The sequence below is a fragment of the Ciconia boyciana genome, chromosome 1, assembly GCF_034638445.1.
Source record: "Ciconia boyciana chromosome 1, ASM3463844v1, whole genome shotgun sequence".
Lineage (NCBI taxonomy): Eukaryota > Metazoa > Chordata > Aves > Ciconiiformes > Ciconiidae > Ciconia > Ciconia boyciana.
Genome location: NC_132934.1, coordinates 67,567,943 through 67,595,808, shown reverse-complemented (window position 1 = coordinate 67,595,808; position 27,866 = coordinate 67,567,943). Strand labels below are relative to the sequence as shown.

At 44.5% G+C, this 27,866-nt stretch overlaps 1 protein-coding gene across 5 annotated transcripts in view; it reads right to left on the bottom strand.

Annotated features, from left to right (window-relative positions):
- Positions 1 to 27,612, bottom strand: part of DENND5B (DENN domain containing 5B) — a 118,283-nt gene extending 90,671 nt beyond the window's left edge. For 4 of the 5 annotated variants that reach the window (XM_072872603.1, XM_072872612.1, XM_072872622.1 and 1 more), the window contains exon 1: positions 27,367 to 27,612. In XM_072872603.1, coding sequence (XP_072728704.1) covers positions 27,367 to 27,478 — 112 coding nt within the window. In that variant the 5' untranslated portion in view covers positions 27,479 to 27,612. Of the gene's footprint in view, positions 1 to 22,920; positions 22,967 to 27,366 lie in introns of those variants that run through there. The other variant, XM_072872640.1, reaches the window with a different exon arrangement.
- Between the last annotated feature and the right edge of the window lie 254 nt (positions 27,613 to 27,866).

The following is a 27,866-nucleotide window of genomic DNA, read 5'->3' as shown; positions in this document are numbered from 1 at the left end:
CCTTTCTTTCAAGAAATACGAACAAACACAAGTCAGCTATCTTAAAAGAAATCCAGTCACGGGAACAAAGCCAACCAAATGCATAGCCCAAGTAGACTACGGATGTTAAAGGGAGCACTCAGGAGCAAGTGAAACAAAAAAATTATGGATCAAAAAGCTGTACCTAGGCACCCCGTACCTAGGGACTTACACCTTCCTCCTAAAGAACATGAAGATAGCTGCTACCCTAAAGCATCTGTTACTTTTCACACATTAGCAATAAGACTCATCTGAAAGCATATTTGGAGACGTGCAATTATTCTGTAACAGCTATTTAAAACATTGTACTACAATAAACAACCGGACAAAAAGAGATGGGAACATGCTCACGTTGCATTCGTTACAAGGGACAGGCCTGTACATAATAGGAAAGCATAACGCCCCTTTTTTATAAATTAGCGGATATGATAACTTTTAAGCAATTATGTCCACAATCTAAAGAAAAAATAAATAATCTTTTGGTATTTAACTGCACAATTTGCTGCCTTAATTCAGAAGGAGCGTTGAAATATTTCAAGCAGTTAGAAAAATTACGGGATCTCTGTGATGCCACATCAGAGATGAAGCAGAATATAAAATGAAGGTTCTGCAACCATGTACATATGTTTTAGGGAACAGGATTTGCTGTCCTTAAAGTGGCTGCGATCTCCTACTTAATTTCTCATCTGTGTCCCTGCTCCGTGGGCTCTGGCTGGGGAGGAGGCAGGAAGAGATGAATACTCTGTTCTCCAAGCTGCCTTAGCATCACTTGTCAAGTATTTAGCAAGGATCAGGCACATTCGTATTTTTTTTTCTTATAACTTTAATCATTACCATTTCGCCGGCCCATTTATGATTTTCTGTCTATTCCTACTTCTCAAACACTCTCTCCAGTCTGTTTTACACACATTCACTTTTAACCAACACTGAGGCTTTGTCCCCACAGACCACTATGTTTTGCCTGCAGTAATCAGATTTTGAGGAGTGCTTGGGACCCCACGGGTCCCTGCATAAGTACAGCTGATGTCATAAGTAACATAGAAAAACCCTGATACTTTTATGCTCTGTATCATGTTGGTCACCTCTAATTGCCTCAGAGCTGCCATCAGAGCTTCACAATTATGATCTTTGTAGCATTAGAGAAACCAAATAAAATGTAGGCTCATGTCACTTCAAGCTCTTCACATCTAACCCAGAGCCAGCAGCCTTTACTGCTGGACTGTTGTCAGGAGGAGACTCCAGGTGGTCTACCAAGAAGGTTTCTACTGGCTAGAAATAGGCACCACAAGCTGTGCTTGTAGTTAATTTTGGCTTTATTTTAAGAGAGAAATCAAAATTTTCTATTTCCTGTGTCCTTGTTGTTCTCAACACCTGTGCAGCTGAGTTGATTTACATTGCTACGAGTGCCACAAAAGGATTTCACACATCTGTTTCATATTTTCACATTTCTTTTGACTAACAAGTCTCATTATTATTGCAAAGCCCTATCCTTGTTTTATTTACAGATGGTAAATGATGCTACATTCAGATCCACATATAAAATTTTCATGTTAAACATCTGCAAGTTATGATATAAAAGTCGCCACAAGCTCCAGTGCATTGCATGGTAGGCTAGCAACACCTCGGAGGTAGTTTCAGTCTCTTCTGTTAAAAAGACACCTGGAGGACGGGGAGGGGAACGGGAAAAGGAAGCAAGCAGCACCAGCTTTAAACAGTTTAGGGAAACTGTCTCTGGTTTCACAGGCATAAGAAGTTCTAAATTCCTGAATAGTGGAAATTTTTATTTAAAGGAAGAAAGGTTTTAATGTGCACTGATTCAAAAAATGACAATAAGAGACAGACATTCTCTCTAGCATTTAAGACCCCAAACTTGCAAAAGAAAACTGTTAGGACACAGGAGAAAGGAAGGGAAGAATGAAATAGGTGAAAACCAAACTGAAATGTAGGATGATGAAAAATATTTAATTACCTCTTTTTGAAAGAAAGTTCCCATAGCTACCTTACCAAAAGGTGGCTTACCAAGGGGTAATGGTAGGGTTTTCCAAATGTGTAGCCAGTGATTTCCTCTGAGGAGGATGCTGCTCATTTCTGCCCTCCCTCCCACTCTCTCCCACACACGTGCTACTGCAAGGCAGTCCAATAATATGCTGCTATTCGACATGACCGCATTTATAATTTACACCAAGGCAACTACTGCAGTGAGAGAAGCCTGCACCTGAACAGCCCGAGGCTCCTCACTGCTTTGGAACAGTCATCCCTGCAATGAGCTAGGGACTTTTTTTTTTTTATGTATTTGTTACTTTAAAATGAAGGATCAAATGAAGAGAACTACCAGTTTTACAGAACCACTGAACCATAATTGCTGCAACCAAGAACAAAAGGCCCTCTTAGAGATGTATGCCCAAGTTCTCTGTATCAGAGACATGGACCATGTAGCTGCAAATGGGGTGCTCCAAAGCATTGCCAAGTCAATCACTATATGCAGTCCTTCAGAGCCTACATTAAGAATTATGCATTACTTCAAATGGTGCCATGCCATTGACAGCACTTTGGTAAAGGAAAAATGTCATGCCTGGCTAAGCCAAGAAGCTTGTAAAATGACCACAGACAAGACCCATAAGGTGACTAACTCCATAGTTCCCTGGTGACACCACTCATCTGACTGGGATGAGCTCAATGTTGTCAGGTGAAACACCTGACCGATCCTCAGCTGGATAAAATACAGGGACAAATCCTGGGAGCGTGGACAGGGACTTCCTCAATCTCATGCTGAACCTTGTAACTGCGCTACAGAATCAAAGGTCCCCTTGTGCTCTGCAGCTTTCATTGGGTCAGAGAGATTTATGGGCCCCATTAAGGAGAAGGTGATGAACAATTGCTTTTTCCTTCCTGGTGCAAGCTGTTTTATGGATGCGAACCTAGTGACTTAAATCCATGCAGATTCCTGTAACTGGCACTGCTGATGTCATACTTTACTTTCTGATGCTTCCTCCCTACTGTTCTGAAGGAGAAGGGCAGGGGAAATCCTGTTTTCATGCACATTTCAGGATAATCTTCTCCTGCTTGAACTCACACATTGAACATCAAGTTCTAACATTTTAATGAGGTGTCTAAACCATGCTTGTTGTAATTAAAGTTTAACAAGTTTTTAAAGCAAGATTTTAAGTTCTACATTAATATTTCACAGTGTGCTGCATTACCTTGTGCCACACCATATCAAATAGTTTATGCAACCTGCAAAAGCTTTTTATTCAGCCAGGTACTGCAGTTCTCCAAGACACAGCAAAGCAGTGACCTGTGTTCTGCCCTAGGAGAATGCAGTCCTTCACACAGCCCCTTAGAGCTGCTACTGGCCTTGCAATACAACCGAAAGGTTTGTCCTTGTAAACCGAAGCTGTGGTAGGACCTTGGAATATGAACTACAGGATGACATTGAAAGGATACATCAACTTATGTTTTATACCGTAAGGATATTTAATCTTCTCATCAACGATGACTAGTCCAGGAGCAGCTACTCAGGAGTCACACAGCATCCAGTCCTACCCATGCCAGGTGCTCACACAACTTTCAAAGAGATTTCCCCTCCCCTCCTTTTCTTCCATGAGAGCTTTGTTGTAGGCAACCTCGATAAATAGTGGAGCCTTAAGCTTTCCTTAAAATAGCCAAAGTACTTAAAATCCCCTTTGTCAGGAGCGTTTTGGCAAGATAACTTTCTCCTTCTTCAACCCCACAGATACTGTGCATCAATTCTCATCAGAAGACAAGGTTTTAGTATCACTACTCCTTAAGGGACACCTCAGGGATACTGCCTAGAAAGAAGTGGGGAGAAGGGAATGGCGGGGAAGAGCATGCAGCCTGAGCGCAGGATTCTGGAGGGGAGCACTCCAAACCTCTTCTGTCAGCCTGTGCCACTGCTTCCCAGGTGCTCGGAGGTGCAGATCTGCTAAACCCTCAGCCAACCACAACATAATAACACAAGTTAAAATGGGACCTAGAAGCTCTCTTTTGCTCTTCCTAGAAGGATTCTGGGGGTCTCCCAGGAATTTTCTATAGGCAAGACCAAACTTGAGGCCTATAAACAACTACCTGTATTGCCCAAAACACTGGGATAAACTGAGTCTTGCCATACCAAGTTGCCTCCTATGGAGGGCTGAGGCTGTCTAGTGAGAAATAATAGCTACATAACAAATGAACTGGATAAAATGAATACATCAAAGAGTGGAGTATTGATGGAATCATTTGCAAATGGATGACATCCCTATTGATGAGTCCATTACTTTGGTTCAACTCGTTTTGTGCTAAATAGGGGGGCAGTTTTGATTAACGCAGTGATTACATTGAACTTCAATCTGCTTAATATTTTATTTCTTCATATTCTTGTCTCTGTTTGAAGGACCATGGCTTGTTGAGCATGAATAACCATGCACTGAGAGGCTGCTGTACCATTTGAGACAGGTGCCCAAAACAGCAGGGTGCACCGGCTCCTTTTCAGGGGCAATGCATGCGCTGCTGCTGCAGCTTCTTGGACTACTGGAGGGGCACAGCACCTTCCTGAGCCGGAAGAGTTTCCCAATATTGTGTAGAAGAGCACATTCTTCAAAAATGCCAGTTCTGCCTGCACTGGTACAGTCTTCAGAAAGTCAATCTGGCAGCCTCAAGGAAGCAATCCAAATAGCTACATCCCCCTCTCTCACTTCCAAAAATATCATAATGTCTCAACAAGCTATGACTCCCCCTCCACCGACTAAAACACTTTCCAAAATAAGGTTACAAGTTGCAATAGAAATGTAATACAGTGATGGGGATAAATTCCATCCATCAAATAAACTGAACAAAGTTATACAGGCATCACCTGAGTTATTTCACAGGCTGGGGATGCTCATGAAGAGAACTCTGGGTACATAGCAGACAGCAAAACAAAAACTCCCTTCGATATCTGTAGAGGATGAAAAGCTGACTGGCCGTTGCCCACGTCCACCCATCACAGCACATTGGGCTCAGCAGAAGGATGCACATGCACACACACAAGCTCCCTACCATTTCAGTATGTAAATCAACCTTTCCAACGGGTAACCATGAAGATGTGCCCCCTTAGGGAGAGTTATTTTATAACATTGTCAATGAATCATGCTCCATAGCAACAGCATATACCAGCTATTAGACAAGATGGACAGTATATCTGGCCAGGACAGGAATTGCCATATATGAGCTATCCACCATTACTGGGTAACAGGAAGCACTCTGAATCCTCTCTGGCATTAGGTTGACCCTTTGGCGATCTAGGCAGACATTGATACGCAGCACGGAATAGCATTTGCAGCTCAAGCTACTTAACACGTGGGATTGCCTGAATGAGACAACCTAGTTTTTAATTCAGCCTTCCAACTAAATTTAACCCAGTAATACAACATATGGCAACAACTACGATTAGTCGTCTTACATTGAATTGGTATGTCTCAAAAAGGAAACTTCTTTGGAGATGTGGCAAGGTAAGACAGAAGGCAAAGAGAGTTGTAAGACCTTTTTCCTACTAGAGAGGTTAAGTATTGTGGAGAAAGACAAAACTTGCAGAGCAGAGGACTCTTCTGAAGGGTATCGACTTCTGTCAGAGCAAGTCCTCTGCGGCCTCTTCTGCCACACTCCCTCTTGCAAAAAAAAAAAAGCTTATAGGCCCTCAGATAACCCTCTCCTTTTTGTTAATACTCCAATACAAGAGCCAAAGATTGAAGAATAAGAAAACTTGTTTTGAAAATTGCTTTTGAAGGAAATAATTTCAGATACCAGTGAATGGACTGAAGTCTTTGAAAACTGTCAAAATCTGTTTCATGCTCCCACACATGAGATTTTTAGCATGATAGTTCAGCTAAGTCTTTTTGTGCAGTTAAGTGTCAGCAGACAGGCCAGTCCCAATTAAGTCACACATCTCCCTAAAATTTGTTATGAAGAGTTGCAACTCTCCTCTTTCTCCAGTCACTGCTTTGCCAGTGCTGCAGTAACCATCACCACCGCACTGAAACAGCTAACTTGGTCCTCACTCACTGCTCCAATAGCAGGACAACTTTTGCAGCCTGTTTCAGAAGCCACCCATCACCTCGCAGAACTATGTGGTACCTGCACTGGAGGGACAAAGACCACGCAGCCCTGAAAAACACCACCTTGGCTGATGACATGCTGCCTGATAGCTTCAAAAGAAAAAAAAAAAAGACAGCTGTCAGCCATTAGTCACCTCCAAGACCACTGAACATTTTGGTGAACATGGACGTAACTGAGCTTGTGCTTTCACAGAACAAACCAAGCCTTCTGGATAAGCTTGTGGTAAATGACTCTGCATCAGAGCCACATCGCAAGAAAAAATGTAAATGCTGTACCCATTTAAGAAATACTGTGATTAGGTCTGTCAGAGGTTTAACCTTAGTTCATCTTGTAGTACAAATATATATATATATATATATATATATATATATATATGGGCTAATACCTATAGTCACCTATCTCAACCAATCCTCTTCGAAACATTTATCGAAAGCACTCCTATTTATGTCTTTTTCTTCTTACCTCATAGATTTTGAAATATGGATTTTATATTCAGAGTCTTAAGGAATTTAAGAACATTATCTTGACTTATCATGAATACACACACACACAAAAAACACCCCAAAAACCAAAAGATTGATTTCTTCTTTCATGTTTCCACAACTTTCTGTTAGTGAACTGAGGGACAGAGTGAGGGAACCAGGTGTCAAAACTTCTACCGTTAACGTAAGTGAAAAGTTTGGAGAGATTTAGAGGATCACTCCTGGTGGAATAATAGGACTTGTGGAATAATGAGGTTCTTGAACAAACATTAGAATCAGGTGTCATGTACCATAAAAAAAGCCACTGCACATTCTTCATCTGCAAGGGCCCTGGCACCAAATGAAGTAGGCTTCTTTGCTCAGATCACTGACTGGACACCCCATGCAAAAGACTATTACAGTTATTTAAATCTCAGATCTCGTGCAGAAAAAAAAACACACAAGAAGCCATTAAGTTTCCAGGATTCTTCTTGAAGCTGTACCTATTGGCCATCAAGGTCATCATCTCTCATTTAGGACTACCAGAAAACTCCGCTGAATTCTTGTCCAGCAAGGGGAAGAGGGTCACAGAGAGTTGTGAGCCTGCAGAAACTCCATCTTCTAACAGCCCGGGTTATTTGGGGTCCCTTCAGCTGTGATGGAAGAGAGGAACTTGATCTGCACATGCATCTGTACGCACACACACTTCCCCACTGATCTGGAGAAAGAACAGCTACCACCACCCTCAGCCTCCCAGGCATTGTGCATCTTTGCTTTAAGGATTTGCCTATTTATTTTAACCATTTGACTTTCAGCATCACCAACTCATCACTTCTGTTTGATAATCTTTTTTCCCTTATAACCTGGAAAAACTATCACATCTCGTATTGGTTTTGCCTGTTTCTTAGACTACAGACTTCTCCTCCTCTACAAATTTCTGCAAGTTTGCTTTTCCAAACAGCAGTCTGTATTCCAGTTTTAGTGTGCTTTTTAACCTCAAGCTTTTTATCTGGGCTATTTTAATGCGGTGCACCAAACAAAAAGCAAACCTAAATGATAACCTTAAGTTAGAAGGAGACTTGTGTTCATTGCCTCCTATTCTTCACCCCCCCAAACACTATTCATTGCACTTAAAGTCATTTCCTCTGGGCCCAACAGAAGCACACACCATTTCCCTTAATGCAGGGCAGGAATCTCACACACCCATAAGGGCACACCCATGCCCACAGATAAACTACATCACTCTTCCCCTGACTGCATTAAATTCCCCCTTTTTGTCAGCACATCCTACTAATCAGTATTTTGGATAGCACAAACAGAAAGCTCTCGTTCTAGGACTGAGCACACAAACCCAGCAGAGAGCCTGCCTGTTTTCACAAGGAAGTTACATAGTCTTCTGTCTTGCTCTGTTAGTTGAAATTTGGCTTGCTTCTCAGAGGTATCTCAAATATATTCAAATATACCTGTATACCTGAACAACCTGAGGTCTCTGCCTTTTTGCCTTAAAAACTTTGAAGAGCTGGCATTCATCCCAAACCAAAGCAACAAGCATTTTACAAGGTTATTAAAACAACCTTCCTGCTCAGGCTTGAGCCTGTGCCCTCCAATTTCCTTCTCCACCTCAATTTATCTTCCTCCAATTGAAATCACTGTTACAGCAGATGAGGTTTATCAAGTTTATCAAACAAAAACAGCAGCTCCTACATCCACGGCTCCAAATGAACTCAAATGGAAGGCAGTCATTTGCACACCGCTCCTCCCCTTCCCAATTAAAGTAACAACTAATTTGGTAGGATGTTAGTCCCCCGCCACCCCACTAGGCAGGCTGAAACTACTCAGCACTGAACTGGTTCAGAACCATCCAACTGTACGTGTAACTGCAGCTTTCATAGCCAACACTTTCATTGCCCTGTACAAATAACACATTTTTTCCAGTAGACTGTAGGAAAGACGGAACATAAAGCTCCTTGGGACCCACAGTCAATGCCGCATCAGGCTTCAAATTTAGGATTTAGACTCCTCTACTATACCCTTATTCTTCCAGACACAAATAACCCTCCTGTGTAATGGGATGTGTAAACTCTCGGCTTCCTCTCGCAGCTCCCAAGTAATCTCAGCTTTCCTTCTCCATAAAGGCTTGATCAGATCAGATGCATTCTCCAGAGCACAGCTTGTGCAGGCACCCGCCCGGACGGCACTGAGCGCACACACGGACCTCCGCAAGGAAGAAAATCCCTGCGGTGGCAACCCGTGCTGCCTGCGGGAAGCAATTCATTTTTGTGCACTGGACACATGCCCAAATGTCCCAAACTGACTCAGAAGAAGGAAATGACCCACCATCACCACCGGGTCAAGAAGGCATTTCACTGCTGACTCTCCACACAGCATTTGCTCAGCGTTTTTCATCAGCTTTGAATGCCTGATGACTAGCAAAGGCAGGGGTTGAAACTGCTATGCCAGGGCTTGTTCCAGCTTGGCAAATTCAATTAAGTACAGCAGAAAAGTTCTCCTCTGATAGAGCCAAAGCTTCTTTGGCTAAACCAACTAAATCAACTGCTGTTTCCACAAATTATGTTTCCACCATTTTTGTCCTCACTCTTAAGTATTTTATCCCCTGCCTCCCCCCCCCCCCTTTTTTTTTTTAAAAGGTGTAGAAGATACAAAGACCACACAAAAAGAGAAGATACAGAGGATCATACAGTTACCACTGCAGCAAGTTCAATAGCTCCCAAGGAGCAGTATACACATGTTGCCAAAAGCCTGGAGACCACAAACGGACCATAAAGAGCATGTTGGCTTCTTAAACTCCAATACTCATTTTAAATATAGTGATAACCCAACCACCTAGAAGTACTTGATGCATCATCATTGACTACTGCATCCCATTATGAAAATTTTTCTTAAACGAAACTCTCTCAATTTTAATCTGCTCCTCTTAAGCTAATGAAGACACTTCTGTGAAGCTTGTTGTGTCACCCTGTATTTTAGTGGAAGAGAGCCAAGAGATTCTCAGCTTTGGTAATTTAAAGTTAACTGCATGAAAACATTGGGCTTCCTCAAGCCTATTTCCAAGGGTCCTATATAGGTGTTAGGACTCAACACCGTGGCACTGTTGCACCTAAAAGGAGACATGAAGTTTTTCTGCTACTTGAAAGGAAGCTGGATGGGCTCATTCCTGAGGCATACATTTGATGGCTGAACCATCACGTCTCCAAAGAAAATCACGAGCATCAGCTATCCTGAGATGGCTAGATTACATGGCAGGACCTGACAAGCTCTTCCTTGGCAAAATAATTAAACTCCACAAAGTGGCCAGGTAGAGCACCAGGTAGGCACCTAGGAGCACCTAGTAGAAGCAGCCTGTGATCAGACTGCCTACTATGTATCAGCTCTGGTCTATGTAAGAGCTGGGTACACCCACATTTAAGTTAAACCCATTGACCAGGAATGCCACTTCTCCAGACATCAGGTATTTATCTGGAGTGTTTTCCAGGCTTCTTGTGCCACCCTTTGGACCTTGAAGACCTCAGGTCTTCAGAAGCAAGACAGGGACTTCTGCTGCAAGCAGCCTTCCCTCAGCACAGGTGCCCCACACCAGCTGCAGAACCATCTCTGACAAAAATATTCCTGACATGCTTGAGGATGGGATCTCCAAGGAATACAGACGCTGTCATCACCTCTCAAGATGAAGCCTGAAGAGCCTCACCCTTGAGGAATAAACATGGAGGCTGGGAAGAGGTGGAAGAATTGACCTAGGCAAAGCCACACCACTGGCGTGGTTTCCACAGGCAGTCAGGGGCTGCTCTGCAGGAGCCATTAACAGACTTCGGAGGAAAATCTGGCAGAGGGGCAGGCTATCACATCCTGCGGCAGAAAGCTTGGTACGGAACCAGGCCACCACATCAAAGGCAGTCATTTTATTAATTTAATTCCCTCAAAAAAAAAAAATCTTCCTCTCTTCACAGCTGCCTGCACGGAAGAAAAGCCCCCCCTGCTCAAGCAGTGCTGGCTCAGGCGCAGAGCTGCGAGGAAAGCCAGGGCAGGGAATCAGAGCTGGCCATGCTGCTCGCCAGCTGATGGCCGTGCTTCCATCTGCCCAGCGGCGGGCAGGGCAGGCAGGGCAGGCAAGCTGCCAGCACCCTCTCCCACACCAGCCCCCAGCACCACGCCGCTCGCCAGGGCTGGGAGCAAGTTTGGAGAAGTTAATTCCAGGAATGGGCCAGAAATACAGCGCTCTGGCAATGAGAGCACGAGTCCCCACGCGGCTTGCCAGCTTTCTGCTAGTGGCTGGCAACCAGCAGAAACAAAGAAAAAGCGTCGGTGGCAAACGCCGGTTTGCAGGAGGGTGCCGAGGCACCTGGGATGGCTATGGAGGCAGGTCCTTCTGGCACCGTACACGGGCTGTAGTGTCTGGGGGCAAGTGGAAGGTGCCAGTTTCTTTTGGCTGCCACCACAGTCTTAATGTGACATTCATCGGCAGCATATTAACTCACATGTCACGACGAGGGGAGCATTGCACTTCCAGCCCCGTATTCAGTGACACACGTGTATACCTGCACAGCTACAGCAGCCACACCAATCACTCCCCTTAATAAAAAAGAAAAGTGCACCATAAGAGTGTTAGGAAGGACTGGATCAACCCCTCCCACACTGCATCAGGAGAGCAACTGGCTAAATAGACGGGCAGGACAGGTTTGCCACGTCTTATCAGTGCTGGCAGTCCTGTTCGTCTCCAGCTGGAAAGAAGAAAACTGCAGAGGCTTTACTCATTATTTTTGCTAAGTCCTGCAGCAGGATGTTTTCCTGCCCTCCAGACCGGGATTGTGCAGCTCTGTGCTACCTCCAGTACTTATACATAGAAACAATCCATTAACAGGCAGGTTAACACATGGCACATAAATAGATTGTACTTGTCAGCATGTCTAAGCCCTACAGGTCTGCTGGCCATTTTATTTAAGAGACTCTGCAGTGGAATCACTGCAGGAAAGTAAGACTTTCCAGTCTGGATTACAGTGGCAGAGTATGATCAACTGTTTTTTCTGTTGTTTTTAAGAAAGCACAAGACAAAACTTCAGCACAAGTGAAAAATCAAATGAAGGCTGAACATTATTTCTCCTCCAGTCTGTGCCTTATATACTTATGTATCGGAATAGATGCAAACCACCTAAATGCAGCCAGACATTCCATTTCAGAGAGCTTGGGTGGGGGCTGAAGAGAAGAATAGAACACACTTGGGGGATGAGTATATGTATTCTAAAATACAAGTATTTTAGAAGACATCAAGCCATCGCTAATGAGATTTGGATGTCCAGCTTGCCTGGGGGAGGGCAAAAGGGGAGTCCTGCTATTAATAAACTGTGCCTAGTTTTGAAATTAAAAGCTTAAATACAAAGGCTCAGCAGTTCAAGAAAAAACACACACAACTTTTTCAGCATGCAAGCTGCATCCCTTCTCCACAAAAACTTGCTTTTAGAAACAGATGGCAGCCTGCAAGACCTACAAATCCTTTGTCTGGAGTAGCAAACTAGGCCCTATTGCCCATCAAAGTCAACCGTCACATTGTAAAGCACTGACCCTAACAAATCCATTATGTTTCTTTCTACCACAATGCTAAACCAGACAAAATGAGTCAGACTTAATAGGAAAGGGTGAGGGATTTTAAATCCCTTTCCCGCCCATCCCCACAAAAATAATGACAAGGGGGAGAGCCTGCGTTGACCCTTCACGTACGAGCCCTGCCAAACCCTGCCATTAGGGCAGCCCGTTTGGGCCAGGCTGCCGAAGGAAGATGGATTTGGGTTTGAAGCATTTACGCGGCGCTGTGCAACGGCTTTGAAGTCAGCACACTATGTCAGTCAAACTACTCGCACAGTCAAGAGCGAATATCCTGAGCAGGAAAGAAAGGCCCTTATGCTCACTGAATAATTAGGTCTGATGTGCTTTGTAGTTTCTCAGCCCTCCCCAGCTCTGCCGAAGCGCTCTGCAGATACACGGCACAGAGGCGGAGAAAGCTCTTCCCAGGTAGCTGCAGGGAAGAGAATATAATGTTTTTTCTCCTCTGTCAGCTGAACCCAAGCAATAGAAAGAGAAATGTAAAGAGATACGAGCTCATATCAAAGAGGTAATGCCTTCAGTCAAGGAAGGAAACAAAAGAAAAGCCTGCTGAGGAGGTGACGGACGGGGCGATGGTGTGGAAAGGATCGAAAAGCCTTTTCCCCGCTATGGGTATTTGGTGCATCTTGACACAAAAGGAAACACCCATCACTGGTACTGTCAGCATTCCCAGCAAGGAATACTTTTGTCAAAGAGAAAATCTCTCCAATAACAGTGGGTCCAGTTTATGAACAAACCAACTGCTTTCATCTTGCATATTTAAAAATGAGATACCACAAAAAAGTCAATGTCCTCAGAGCAACAGATTGGCTGGGTTCTTCACACTCTCATAGAAATTGCCCCCATCCCCCTTTACTGGTTTTCTTCAGCATAAAACAATCTCTCAAGGACATGGCAACGACGACGCTGAAATTCAAAGCGTTGAGATCAAACGCACAAAGCTGACGCTCATTACGGCTAAATTATGTCACCTATCTGAAGGCTCAAGCTTATTATTTAAGACAATACAATAGTGATTAATCAGAGCCATTGTGCATTGCTCGGAAGGCGTCTAGAAAGCTAAAGAATACAAGGGAGATTTATTATACTACAGTGCCAGATTTAATTACATGGTTTTCTTCTCAGTATCTCGCCGCTTGTAGTTCACCACCTGTTTGCACCGGAGGACCCGAAATAAAGACGTGCCAGCCCTTGAGGCTAGGCATGCAAGAGAGGGCTTGTGCTGAGCTTTTGCTATGACTGTTGTAGCAGAAGACCAGTGGGCAAAGAGAACGGACCATTTCAGGGGCAGCTGGCTGGCAATCACTCGTGTAGAGCTATTGTTTTTCTTCTGAAGTTTTAAGCTTCCAGTTCCTTTTCATATATATTTCTGTGCAGAAAAGGTACATCGTTGAGCCCGTGTGCAAGCAGAAACAGCTCGCTGTCTTCTTCCTAAAGCTGCTGTGTGAAGATTCATGCCCTCACCAACACAACAATGTATTTAAGCAGTACGTCTGTCTGCTGGCAGCCTTCTGAGTTTGCATTTTCTTCTATAAATATTTAACATAGAAGAACTGTTCATGTTACCCACTTTGCCCGAAGTGTTTTGACAGCCATGCTCACCACATGACAATGATGCTCTATTTAACACTGCAGCTGCAGACAGGAGGATTTCGTTTCAGTTTTATACAATACTGTGAAACCGATGACCTCCCACAAAATAAACCAGATAATGCATTTTTAAGGAGTAGAATTTAAATGCATTAGAAGACAATTATCAGCAAGCCACTGCAAGAAAGGAAAACAGAAATTTAAGTCCTGAATGCAAGAGTTTGCTTAAATTTAGCTGCAATCCCTTTTTTATTAAACATATTCAGAAAGCAAAAATAAAAGAATTGACCCTGCAAAAGCTAAGTAGCCTCCTGAAACGGTTTCTCTTAAGGCTAGAATAATTTCCAAACTTTCTGGACTGCAAATTATCGTCAGCCCTCAGAGACCTCGACACGCTTTTACCAACCAGTTAATTGAATCCACGCAAAAGAAGAAGATGGCTCAGCGGACTACTTGGCTGGCCTCAAGGGAGGTTTGGCCTCAACCTCTCTCTAACATACTAAGACTCAGCATAGTCTAGCAGTGACTAACCAAGAGTCAGTCTTTCACATCTGAAGATCACAATATTTTTCAGGTGGAGAAAGTTCAGGCAAACAAAACAAAAAGGCTTAAATAACCCAGCCACTCAAAACCACACAGAACAGCTCTGCTACTGTTAGTGATGCGGAGAGGCGTTTTCAAATGCTCACTTTAACATGGAATCATTTAAGCACTGCTTGGGAAAAACATGCGGAGGTAACATAAGAAAAAGAAACTGAGTCAGCAACATTTATCCTTTCTGATTTCCTCCTCGGCCCCTGAGCGTAGTCTCGGTTACCCAGGGGCTCATTAATGCACTCATCTATTACAAGCTTGCTGGAAGCATGGAGAGATGCCACTTTGGTATGAACAGATTAATCAAGCGTGGATTGCCAACCTCCCACTGCACTGCAATGCAATGCCATCTCCTTCTAGGCCGTTTCAGTGGACAGATTCAGCTGAATATTGCCATTTACTTCCATGACAACTCACAAATGCAGAGTGATTAGCCATCCCTTGCAGTGCCTTTTACTGGAGTTACTCAAAATTTAAGGCACTTAATACAGTTTTATGACTCCTTATGCATCATTAGCACTTTAACACATCAGAATACAGTTCTTGGTTCTTAACAACATTGTCAGAAAGGTCAGAATAGCTTTTTAAAACAATAAAGCATGAGGATGAGCTGGTTTGTTTTTAAATGTGGGAAGGGGGAAGATTAAGAAGGAAAGAGAACATGAAGAACCCCCTTCCCGAGCACATTCTGCTCCTGTATCCCACATTCAGTGCATTTTGAAAAAAAAAAAAAAAAGTGATTTTCCACAGACACATCTCTTGGATGCAATAGCACCAACACAGCCAAGCTCCTACATCCTTTCATTGAGCTCGTTTGGACCAGCAAACAACCACCCTTGCATTGCTATTTATTGCCAAACGTAGCTTTGCTCCCACCACCTGTTACCACATTGTAGGAGCTGTAGCAGAATTGCTCCCCTCACAACTACTCTTCACCTGAGACTGAGAAGGAAAGACTAAGGAAGATGGCATTAACACAGCTGTATGGTTTCACAGGTCTGGGTGAAGAGCACTAGGAGTTACGCGACAGGACACCAGGACAGAAGTCGTGGTCCTCTCATCCGCAGCTCCTTTTGCTCACACAAGCCTGTTAGCTCTGATCTTCCCGCCTTCCCCCTCAGTACGACGAGTTACCCTTCATTCCCTGCCCCAGCAGATGGGCAGGAGGCAATGCACGCTCTGCTCGCATCCCAGCTATGCGGCAGCAGCCCATTAGCCTGCCAGGATACCCACGTGGAGGGGCCTCTCTTGCTTTATGAAGTGCTGTTGCTTTTCCCGCAGCCTTTGTATTATTGGAAGGTTAATTAGGATCTCTGCTCTAGCTGCAGGGACTTCACCAAAAAAAATCCCATATCTTTTCAATTTCAGCTCTGACAAAATTAAATTGACCTGTGGGCTCAGAAGGTGGTAGATAAGGATACAGATTGTTTGGGGGGTTTGATTTTTTGACTTTTTTGAAGAAAGGAAACAGGTCTGGTGTGATCACATTATGAATCACACAAGCCTGAGTTTTGAGTGTGGTAATACTACACTACTAACAACACAGATGGTCTCCTGCTTAGCGTTAACTCCCCTTTTGAGCTATTCAGTGCACCACGGGCGATGCTGGGACAACAGCAATCATTGGCACAAAGCGCTGACAAAATATTAACCAGTAACTGAAACCCAAGACAGATTTTGAATTGCAAATAGTTTTCAGATCTTAACCACTATCAAATATGATATATCTTGGACACTCCACCGCAATAGTTGCTCTGAGCAATTCAGTCTCAGCTCTCGGGCAGACCTAAATCTGCCCTTTTCTCCCCGGCTCCTGGACAAATGCCTCTTCCAGCGCTAGCACAGACCTGCAGGCGAAGAGCATGAATACATCCAGGCCCCAAGACAAGATGTTTTCTCATTCTTGTTCCCGCCAAAAGCACAAGAGCTGAACTAATCGGGCCCCGAGCCCCTGGGTCACAGCCAGGGCACCCGCGCCGGGGACCTCAGCTCTTTCTCACCTGCTGACTGGGACAAAGCAGGGCTGAGGAGTCCGAGCTCATTAAGGCAGAGTTTTCATGGGAAGTTCAGCCCACATTAAGCTAGAGGGGGGTTTTTTGTTGTTGTTATTTTTTTTAACAGGGTGTTAGACCGAGCAATTTTTAGCAGGGCTCTTTCTTTCCCCTCCCAACTCACCACCCTGCAGGCAGCTCCAAGAAGAAAGAAAACAAAGACGTGGGCATAGAAACGATAGTAAGTTATTAACCAGAATTGCTGTTGTGAAAGTTAACACCTCCCCTCACCATTCCCTTTTTGCTAAGTTATGACAGCAGACCACAGCTACAGCTGCCTCACCCTATGCAGATGTTCACATTTATACAGGAAAAAAATGATTACTTAATAGCATTCCTTACACCCAGATTCTTTAGCTCTTAGTCATTCCTCAATTTGAGACAGAAACACCAGACTACACATCCCTGCTTGAATTAAGAGAGTCAAACAACATCTGCTATCACTCGCTAAAGCCAAAAAGAGTCAACATATTTGCAAATGCTAGTCAGACAAACCTATCTTGTATAGCATCATCTTGGGAAAAGGCTAAACACCTAATTCACCTGTGCTGAATAGCTGCTATCCTGATTTCCAGAGATAAATATTCTCCCTTAATAGATTCAAAACAATAATCATTAGAGACAAAGGTCGACAACCCAAAAAGGGGTGCATGAGAGACATCGTAGTACCGTTCTTCCTGGCCTTGACATTCTTGAAGTGTTTACAAAGCAAAACGTACAGCAGAATACACCCTTCCAAGCTCTGTGACAGAGCATACATCCACCGTCAGTCGTTTTACAAAGCACCTGGCAGTTTTTAAGCACTGTGAGTCATGACCAGCGTTTTCATCTTCATACCATTACACAAAATTTTAGGGGTTTGGGTGGTTTTGGTGTTTTGTTGTTTTTGTTTGGGGTTTTTTGTGCTTTAAAAAAAAAAAAAAAAAGTGAGAATTCTGCCCCAAATACTTGATGCTGTGCATTTTCAAATTGCTATACTGGAAGAATAAACAAAATGAGAAAGCACAACATCTACATTACAAAAAGTCTCATCCTAGAAACTGTGCAACAGCCCTTCATCTTTCCCATACCAGACAGCATCACAGCCGAGAGAAAGTCTCTGTTAACAGAGCTGTTGTTTTGTTTTTAAGCATAAAATTGTTCTTAATTTTAAATTCATGTCAGAGTATTGCGCAGCATAAAGCAAACAAGAATATCAAGTGGGAATACTGATGGAAAAAATAGTATTGCGTGAATAACTAACTAATCAGCAAATCCTCCCCTCCCTCAGCAATGAAAAGCCAAATATTTACTCAATTGTATATTGCATTCTTTGCTCAAATATTTCACAGTTTGAATTCAAAAAAATAAATCTCTTCCCTTTTTCCAGAACATTTCATGGGAGACCAGAGGGGCCACCAGAAAGTATTTACACCATCTGACTGGATTCATCTCAGCAGCAATCTGGAGAAAAAGCAGGAGAGGTGTGCTCCAAAATCAGGGATTTGGACCCTCTAGACAGTCTCCAGGCCAGGGAGAACCTGGGCTCCAGAACCCGCCAGACATCTAAAGTCAGCGTACTGGACCGCGGCAGCATCCTCCTCTCCCAGCAGGCTCCAGCTACATCCCAAACGTCAGTCAGTCCAAAGCAGACTGCTCGGCCCACTTAATCAATATTTCGTTGAGAAATTACCAGTTAAGTGAGCACTTGGTTTCATCATTTCATTGCAAAGAGCTCAGCTCTCTTGCCTTTCAGTCACAAGAGACCCGAAGCACCTCTTACACCTGGGCAGCCCTGTGTAAGGAGCATCCATGGTGACACTTGCTTTCTCCTTGTAACTATAGTTACGGCTAACACAGGTAACATCGCATTACATCACATGCCACCGCGTGCCAATCAGTTTGTATGTGAAAATAGCTATGCATGGAAATGAGCATAGGTTTATATAGGTGCTAAGGGAAAAATGCAAATTTATACAAATAATTTCAGTCATCCATGAAAAGCAGCAGCCGCTACACACCCATGACAGCTGAGCTTTGCTTTTTATTTTTAATCCTGTCATTGTTTACACAGAATGGTGTTTCAGATTAAGCCCCCTTACCCTTCCACGTTAGCCTTTAACATGACAAGAGAATACCAAGAAGGGGGTGGACAGAGGATTCTTCTAGCTTTCATGCTGTGCAACCTACCACTCACACAGCCTCGAAGCACGATTTGACTCCATTTGATATAAAGCTTGTTTTTTAAAAAACATTGCTACTAGGTCTCAGAATTATTATTGCAATTTGATGAATAAAATGACTGTAAAGCAAAGCCAAGTTCCTGCTCCAAAGGGAGGGGAAAGCTCACTCTCCAAGAGTGACAGATTTAAACATTGCCTCTGAACACAAAACAAGAACTGCTGACATTTTTGTATGAAATTGTTCTCCCACTGGAGAACAACCTTCAAAAGTTTTCTTTGCAGATCCACCAAAACCAGACACCCCCCTCCAATATTATATTATACTAAGAGTTAATTTTTATACTATCACTCAAAGCAGGTCACCGAGATCTAGCGAAGTCCTTCAAGACTACTCTACATGGAGTATATATTAGCAAGGGAATACTCTTTACATGCTACCCTTAAAGCATCTGTTTGGGTGTTTTGACGTTATTTTTCATGGATTGGGTTGGTAGGTGGAGGAAGGAAAAAGAAGCAAAACCTCAAACCTTGAAGGAGCATGGCTTCATGTTTCCAGCCAGGCACCTTCATCAAGCCTAGGACACGCTAATGAGAGAGCTCTCAGTTAAGATCTAATGATCAGACAGCTGAGTAAAACTGTCTTTGACTCCAAGCAAGGAGCACAAATTGAGTTGTTTATATTTTCATACTGGTAATGTAACAGAAGCTTCTTCCAGCCATGCCAGTATCTGACGCCTCAGCAGTCTGTCACACATTAGTCATCTCCCCAGTATGTGTCTTTTATTGTGATGACCCATCACCATTTCTTCCCTAATTACTTTTGAAGTTATCTATATGGCTACTGTGACCAAAATATCACAGTGAAGGCTACTGTTTCCTAACCACATTTGTTTTTCCTCAGTGTAACTTTTCCTACCATACATACTTTTTGCTATTTTCTGGTCAAGAGGTAGATAATGAAAATAAATATTTTTGTAGGTTATTTGCACTCGCAAACTACATGAAGGTTCCTATATTTTGACTGCTACAGTTCCTCTCCATACACACAAGATATGGCTGAACAAGCCACATGTAATTTTCTTCCCACATATGTAAGTGGTCCTACATGATCTCAAATAGCACCAGCCAAGCACCACAGCATTAACTGGATCAAAGTGCACACGCTGGTTTTTTGTTTGTTTTTTTTTTTTTCCCCACTTCATTCACATTTCTTGTTGACTCCAACCCTCATTGCAGCAGATCAGCAACTGCAGCAGGGAGCAGCGTGCCAGCCGCGTATCCAGCATCAGCCTACGCAGAGGCTTTGTGGGCTGAACGGTTGCCAGCATGCTTCAGGGACGAGCTGGCATTAAGGACAACTTGATTAGTCCATGACAAGCAGGTGAAAGAAGGCAGGCAAGAGAGCCCTGATGCCCTTGTCCTGCTGGCTTGCATGCATCTCAGCCTGTCTCTCCTGAAGCAGCTCATTTTGGAGGTATTCCTACGGCGAGCTCCGCACTGGCCTAGGAATGCTGTGGGCACAGCGTCAGGGTGCTGGCCCAGCTCCTGCAGTGCTGGTAAATCACTCTGGTGAGGACAGAAAGGCTTCACGGGCAAACAGCTGAGCAGAGAAATCAATACTACAGTCACGCACTGCCTTGAGCAATTCTGACATATTTACGGTTTCTGCTCTCCCATTTTCAGAAGGGCAGGTACCGCTTTCCCCCAGATGCCACCATCCTTCAGCGCCGTGAGGACCATCGTGGACGTGGACATCAACACAGGAGCCTCTCCACTGGCAACAGGGACCTGGACCTTCAATGTGGGTTCAAAACCAGCATCTCTCCTCATGCTCCCTACCAACACCCAGCGTGACGAGGCCTGATCCGGCACTGCCACGCTCTGCAGGACGTTTGCACATTTGCCTTTCCCTGCTCTTCACCCAGGGCAGGTCCTGGGCTCCGCCAGCCCCCGAGGCAGGTGGCTGCAGTCCCGGGGACCCCGGCTCTCCCCAGCTGCCACACTGCTAAGCCGACAGGATGGGGCCAGCAGTGACTTCAAGCCTGATGCACAGGAACAAGATTAGGGTTGGATTTAGGTCACTCTTATAAAGGACAGCAGCTCAGCCACTCTGCCTGCCAGCACTTTGATTACTACTGCAGTTTACACTACGTGAAGGAAAAAGGCTACCTACCACAACGTTAACAGACCAGTTACCAGGATTTTAACTGAAAAAACCCTCACGTACACAGTCACACCATCTTCTTCTGTGCTACTGCACAGAAGTTTCACTGGCAATCTACTTACACACTGTTTCACTGGCAGTGAAACAGCTTCTGAGAGTGCAAGAGGGTTTAGTCTTTCTAAGTGGAAATTAAAACAGCAGCTTATCTGGCAAAAAAGTACAAGAAATTCTCTTTAGTTTAGTATTAGGGAGTCAGTGCTATTGATAGGAATAATGACGTTTTTCCAACCCAATCAATACCTTAGTTTCAAAGGAATACAGTATAAAAAACTTAAATGAAGGCGAATGTATAACAGAATAGTCACACCAGGGTTGGGGGGAGTATTTAAATCCAGCATCTTTCTGTCATATATAAAGATAGAGAATGAAAGCGCTATTACTAAAGCATAATAATATGTCACAGCCATTAGCAATTCCACAAATGGTCTGTTATCCAAGTAAGCAAGAGAGTTACTCCTTATTAAAGGTTATTGTGACTGGAGATGATACTTGTCAATAATATTGACAATTCTTTATAAAAAGCACTGTTTCCTTTGGCTGCAGAAATCCTCCTACAGGAGCCAAGTCTTTAATGTATAATTCAGAAATCTATTTAAAAAAAAAAAAAATCTGCGGTGTTACAATGGAATTCTGTTTTTCCCCAGTAGCAAAAAAAAAACCCAAAACCAACAAAAAACCCCCCCATGTTTAAGAATAAACTATTACAGCAACTATCCATGCCACCACCTTTAAAGATGTAGAAGAGAGCAGAAACATTATTTCTATTTCAGCATCGAGTCGAGGTTGCACGGAAGCAGGGATTATCTCCATACTCCCTTTAACTAGAAACACAACACTTTACTTATGCAGACTGAGATCTAAATATTTGTTTTCACATGAACAAAATACTAACCCAGCTTAGATTTTTATCAAACAGGTTTCCTAAATGCATACCCAGTGTCTCCTTGTTTATCAATAAGCCAGCTACTCCATCCAATCCCTCATCCATGAGACTTGCTTATGCCAGCCATAAAGTCAGAAGATTTAGTGCTGCATTTGAGCATCGCTTCTTAAAGGGGGCAGGAGAAATGCTTGAGTCCCATCCCTCCCACAAGCCCTATAACAATCAGAAATCCTAAGCAATCTACTACAACTGCTTCTGAGGAGCAAGTTAAGTTTTGTTAAGTTGTACAGCGTAAACCATCTTCTCCTCTACCCATACCACTCTCATCCACATCCAGGTTACTTAACCCAGACAACCCCTCCAAAAATGCTTTGTGCAACTCCAGACTGTACTTAAAAAAATGAAAAGCAAAACTCCTGTAGCCTGCTTTTCACTTGTGGCAACTGAGTAAATCACGAACGGGAACCGCAACTGTTTAGGCATTCCTTGGTCAAGGGAAATTTCTCAGTCTATTTCCAGTAAACTAGGAAAAAACCCGATTAGTTTCAGAAAAGCCATGTACACGAAAAATTGTATCGCTGTAGTAACACCACCAAGTTTTCTGGCACTGCGGGGTGACTTGGCACGAAGGAAGCGTGACGGAGAACCGCGCTGGCTGCGGGGAGGCTCTGCAAGGCATGAGCGTGCAGGTGCCAAGCACACACAAGGACTAAAAAGTCTTTTAGCTTTCTAAAAATAGGAGCCTACTAGATAAGAAGCACAGTTAGCCAGACTGCAACACACCCTGTTTGGTTTTCAACATTACGAATTGAGGTAACATTTCATTGATGGGGGAAATTAATTACCAATATCTGGATATTTATAGGGAAACAGCATGAGATAGAAGCAGTGTTTATTTCCCCCAAGACACGCAACATTTCCGATGAGCGCTCTCAGCTTTGCTGGTCACAAATAAAAAAAATAAATAAAAATAAAAAATTCAATCTCTAAAAGTAGATTAGTGAAGCTTTCTCCAGCTTTAAAGCATACACTGAACCAGGACAATAACACAGTGAATCTTTACGCAGTGGCCAAAAATAGACAGTGCAAAATATGTTGCTAGACAAGATACAATAACTAGAACATGTCCTCACTATAAGCATAGTCTTGAGGTAATATTTTAAGGTTTATGTGTGGAAAAAAGCTATAAAACTTTTCATCTCACACAGCAAGAGGGCTACCACAACCCTACCAATATTCGTGTTCCGAGACGCAGAAGGCATCATCCACCATGGTCCTCCAGACCCCAGCTCCCGTGCTGGCTTACCGCATCTTCTCTCCCTCCAAACCGCTCCGGCAACAGCATCCTCAATGGAGCACAGACCAGTCCTTCCACTTGGGAACAAAACACCCATCTGTAATTCTCTCTCCACTTTCCCCCAAAGCACTAAATTACTTCCCCAATAAAAGATTTTTTTTTTTTTTTTTTTTGAGTCTTATGTATTCTAGATTTTTCCAAATTGTGGTTTGTGACACTCTGTAACAAGATACTACAAAATTTAATAAGCTCTCAAAGCAAAGTATAAAAGCCCTTATAGCCAGAAAAATCTCATGCCTTGCACACACACTGGTAAAGTTCATATAGTACGATGATATGCAATAGAAACAATTTAATGAACAATTAGGTCTTTTTGTTTAAGGTAATGTTAAATATTCACTATAACGAGTCCATTTAAGCACATGCAATTCCAAGGCTGACAGTCTCAAAATGGCTTTACCTGAAAGAAGTAGGCATGAAGATGAAAGTGAACTGAAATGTATTTTCCATGAGCCCTGACATGAGAGAAAAGCTCCCTTCATCCTATTTTAGTGGAGTTCAACAGGGCACAGAAACCAATACTGAAATTTTCATGCTTTTCAAGATATTTCACATCAAATGCACTGCTTTTCTTTTCTGACCTCTCCAACTGCGAAGTGCCAAGAAATCCTTAGATAGTTTCCTTTCCTCCCTCAAGTCCCTAGAAAGATTTTTTTTCTCCCATCCTTGACTGGGAGCTTTGTGATAGTGCAATCAGTGTTTTGACAGCATTATAATCCATACGCTACTTTGCTGCATGCCTGGATATGCTACCAAGTTGAGCAATAGGTAAACAGCATTTTACTTTTCAAAATTAATTCACTTAAAAAACCAAAATGAATCCATTTGAAAAGCCAGCTGTGGAACAATTTCCTATTAAAAAAAATTAGGAAAATCCATACCAGAAAATAGCATACATGCAAAAGAAAAAAAAAAACAAAAAAAAGGCAAAATGAAACATCAGCATAGTGGAAAATTCTCATCTACCAAATTTATTTTAAGCACTGAGCATCCACAGGAACAAGAATTATAAAGCAAGTCACTCTTCCTTAAAAGCATGTCAAGACTTTATACAACTTTAAAAATCTTGAATTTATTTAATTTTGTGAACAGACCTAACAACCCTACAGTAAGAATTAAAAAGGTAGTTCTTCACCCTGCCTCCAAGAACATCATCGAAACATTTCAATTCATGCCTGATGCAGGAGATGAGGTTTTTTTGGTGTGGTTTTTTTTCTTCTTCTTCTTTTTTAACTGCAGAGGGTTTGTGTGGAAAGAGACTTGGGGCTTAAGCCATCAGGCAAGGAAAGCCTTGACACGGGGTGGGTCCCAGGCTGTCCCCAGCGAAGGGAGGGTGCACGTTGGGGAGCTCCAGTTGACGTCGGAGCTGACTCACAGGCGGCTCCTCAGCACGCCACGTGCCCCGGTGAGGTGTCTGTGCCTCAGCTGATCGCCAGCGAGTCCATCTGGAAGCTGAAAATCCCTCAAGGATCTTGTAACTTCTGCTTCTCTGTTCAGAGGAGAGGCCCCGGGGCGGCAGAAGAGCTCCTCTCATCTCCTCGTGCTCCTCTGCTCAGCCCTAGCGCAACTCCATTCAGCCAGACCTGGCTCGAGCAAGGCGCTTTGTGTACGCTAGCTGCTAAGGGACTCACAGGTTTGGAGATAAGCAGGTTCTTAATTACTTTTTTGCTAAATCAGGGATGATCTGTGCGGCAGCTTAAGTCACAGCAACTTTTCATTGATGCCGTGACTTACCTCAACAAGCTCTTTAAGCACAAGGCTAGCGAGATGGAAAGCTATCACAGCTACATAATACAATACTGAAAGAACGGGATCATTTATTTCTGCAAAACATTGTAAGAGCATTTTTAGGAAGAAATAGCCTTCCTTTGTGGGTGTCCTGTGGTACAATAGCCTTTCTGTTCCCACAAGCATCTTTCTCCCCACCTATTCTGGTAACGAATTCAATCCTGGTAGCTCGGTTTTTGAAACCTGTAACACAGATTTCTAGATGAGATCTCACTACTGCCTGCCTACGGTGGCATTAATACTCCCCACACTTTAACAGAAATGTTTTTCTCAGCTACATCTAAAACCAGAGTTAATTTTTCCATGGCTGCATTATATTTGTGGCTCACAGCACTCCCTGTTCTTCTCTAACATTATCAACTGCTGAGCTCCCAGCTGATAGCAGAAAGCTCTTGTCACGAGTCCCTAAAAATATAACATTGCTCAGTGGCAATATTAAGTCCCATCATATTTCTGTTACTCCACTTCTTCCTCTGTCATATCCCAACCCTCCTAGGGATTAAGAATGCCTCCCAAATTGGTATTACCAAAATTTTTTGTATGCTCAAACCGTACTGCTGGACCTTGCCTAGTTTAAAACAGCTACAAAGACATTTCTATTTGTTATTTCCTATTGGGGGGGAGGGAGAAAATAAAAAAAGAAGCCCCACTTGCTTTAAAAAACAAGTACTTGTGGTAATTTCTCTTTGAAATTATCCACAGTTGCATTAAATTTTATAAAGGGACATATCACAGACATGCCAAAACATCTTTCTTTTACTGAAAAATGAAGAGGGAGACTTCCTTTAGCTTTGAAATCTGATCAGTGTTGCTGGAACAGTTCAGTTAAACCTACTGAATGACCATAGAAGTGGAGCCCTGTAGCCGAGTCCCTACACCGCACGAACCCACCACGCTGAGCCTGTCCTTGAGCAGCGCTCCCCAAGAACACGCCTGCGCATCTCACTGTGAAACGGAGCAGAAATCAGCAAAAGACAAGTTGGAAAGTCTGGGTACCCATCAGGGAAGGCACAGCCTGCCAGCCAACACTGCTTTAAAAATAGTTTCTTTTCAGATAGAAGAATTAGAGATGACTCAAAGTTTAAGTAGCTGAAACCCCAATAGGTCATATTATGCAAATCAAACCCTGTACGCCATCAGCTGGGAGATGGCTGACGAGTCAGGAGTTTTCTACTAAAGGCAGCAAAACTGAAAACATACAATTGCGGTCACTAGTACATGTGAAAAAGCAAACAGAGATTAAAGCACATTTGGCTAACGCTTCAACTTGGAGATCCTAGGGCTACCTCCAGCGTGCGCTCACTGCAAAGGGAAAAGATTTAGGGACCCCGCGTTAAGATAAAGCTCCTTGGAACGTCAGGTGCTTTTACGTCAGGTCCACCCCTTTTACAGGTTACAAAAATATGAACTTCAACCAGGGTACGTCGATCAGTGATGTAGACCATCAAGTCTCTCTCTTACACAACCAGAAGGCAAGGTACTTCTTGATGCAATAGCAGCGGGGACCTCGCCAGGATCCCATCAGCAGGCAGAGGTGCCCACCGTGACAGCTCCAGCTGCCTTCAACTCCAGGCACGCACAGCTCATCCGCCTGCAGCGTGAATGCACAGGGACGGTCGAACCTACACGCTTAAGCGCTTTCAAACTCCTAACTCAGCGAGGAAATTTTTAGCTTCCATGCAATTAAGCCCCATTATTAAGCTTATAGTTGATCTAATTTTATGTGTAAAAACTGACTTAAACGGTTCCTTTTATTGAAACGTAAGTGACATTTAGGAAGGAATACTGCCTCTTCCCAACATAATCCGCTCGAATCTAGTCATGGACCCTCTAAAAATAAATATTTTAGAAAATGAGTTTGATCCCATAGTAATAATTTTGTTCTTTGATTCTGTAGCATTTTAGGGAGCAGAGGGGGAAGGAAAGATGCAGGAAGACTCTCTCTGACGAGACATAAGATGTGAATAAAGCAGTATAATTAAAGATGCGATTCCATTAATTTATTCTGTTCTTCCCACATCCCTCCCCCCAAATAGGGTAGAAAGCGCATCTGCCCCGACAGAAAGCTCGGTCATCCGGCTCCCTTCAATTCCGTAACCCTCCGTACCCTCCTCCTGGCCGCGGCTGAGCCGCTGCACCCACCGCCGAGGGCGGGCGAGGGCTGCCTCTCCCCTTCCACCATTAGGGACCAGGGCCAACAGCGGGCGGCGGAGCCCGGCCTGCGGGGCAGGGCGCATCCCGGCGGCCGGCAGACAACCGCCCCCCGCCGCCAGGCGGGAGCTGCCCTGCGGGGGATGCTCCACCAGCTCTCCGGCGGATGCTTTATCCTTCAAAGTTGCTCCCTCCCGCCGGTTTCTGCCGGCCCGGCGACCCCCCCCCCCCCGCCTCCCCGCCCCGCGTCGCCCCCTCCTCGGGGGGAGCAGACATTTTGAAGCAGCGGATCCCCAAAGCCCGCCGGGCCGCGGCGAGCCGCAGCGGTGCGGCTGCGGGCGAGGCCTCCGCGCCGCGCCCGGCCCCGGCGGCGCCGCTCACCTGCCAGCTCGTCGGGCTCCAGCCCGCTCTCCGCGTCGATGCCGCACAGCACGAAGTAGTGGGCGAAGCGGCACGGCGCCGCGCCGGGCCCGGGGGCGCCGCTCCCGCTCATCCCGCCGGCGGCGGCGGCTCCCTGCGGCAGCGCGGCTCTGCGCGGCGGCGGCGGGGGCGCGCCCGCGGGCCGATCACGGCGCGCCGCCCCTCATCCCCGGCGGTGGCGCGCAGGCCGCGGCGGGCGAGCGAGCGGGCGGGCGGGCGGGCGGGCGGGCACCGAGCGGCGGCTCCAGCGGGAACGGAGCGGCGGCTCCGGCGGGCGGGCACCGAGCGGCCCCGCTGTCAGCTGAGCGGCGCGGGCGGCGCCGCGCTGCCGTCCCGCCCCCGCGGGGCATTTAAACCCCGGGCGGCCGCGGCAGCGCCTCCCCCCGCCCCGCTCCGCCGCGCTGCGGGGCCTTAGCGGGACATTTCCGGCCCTCATTGGCGTTCGGGGTGTGAGGGATGCG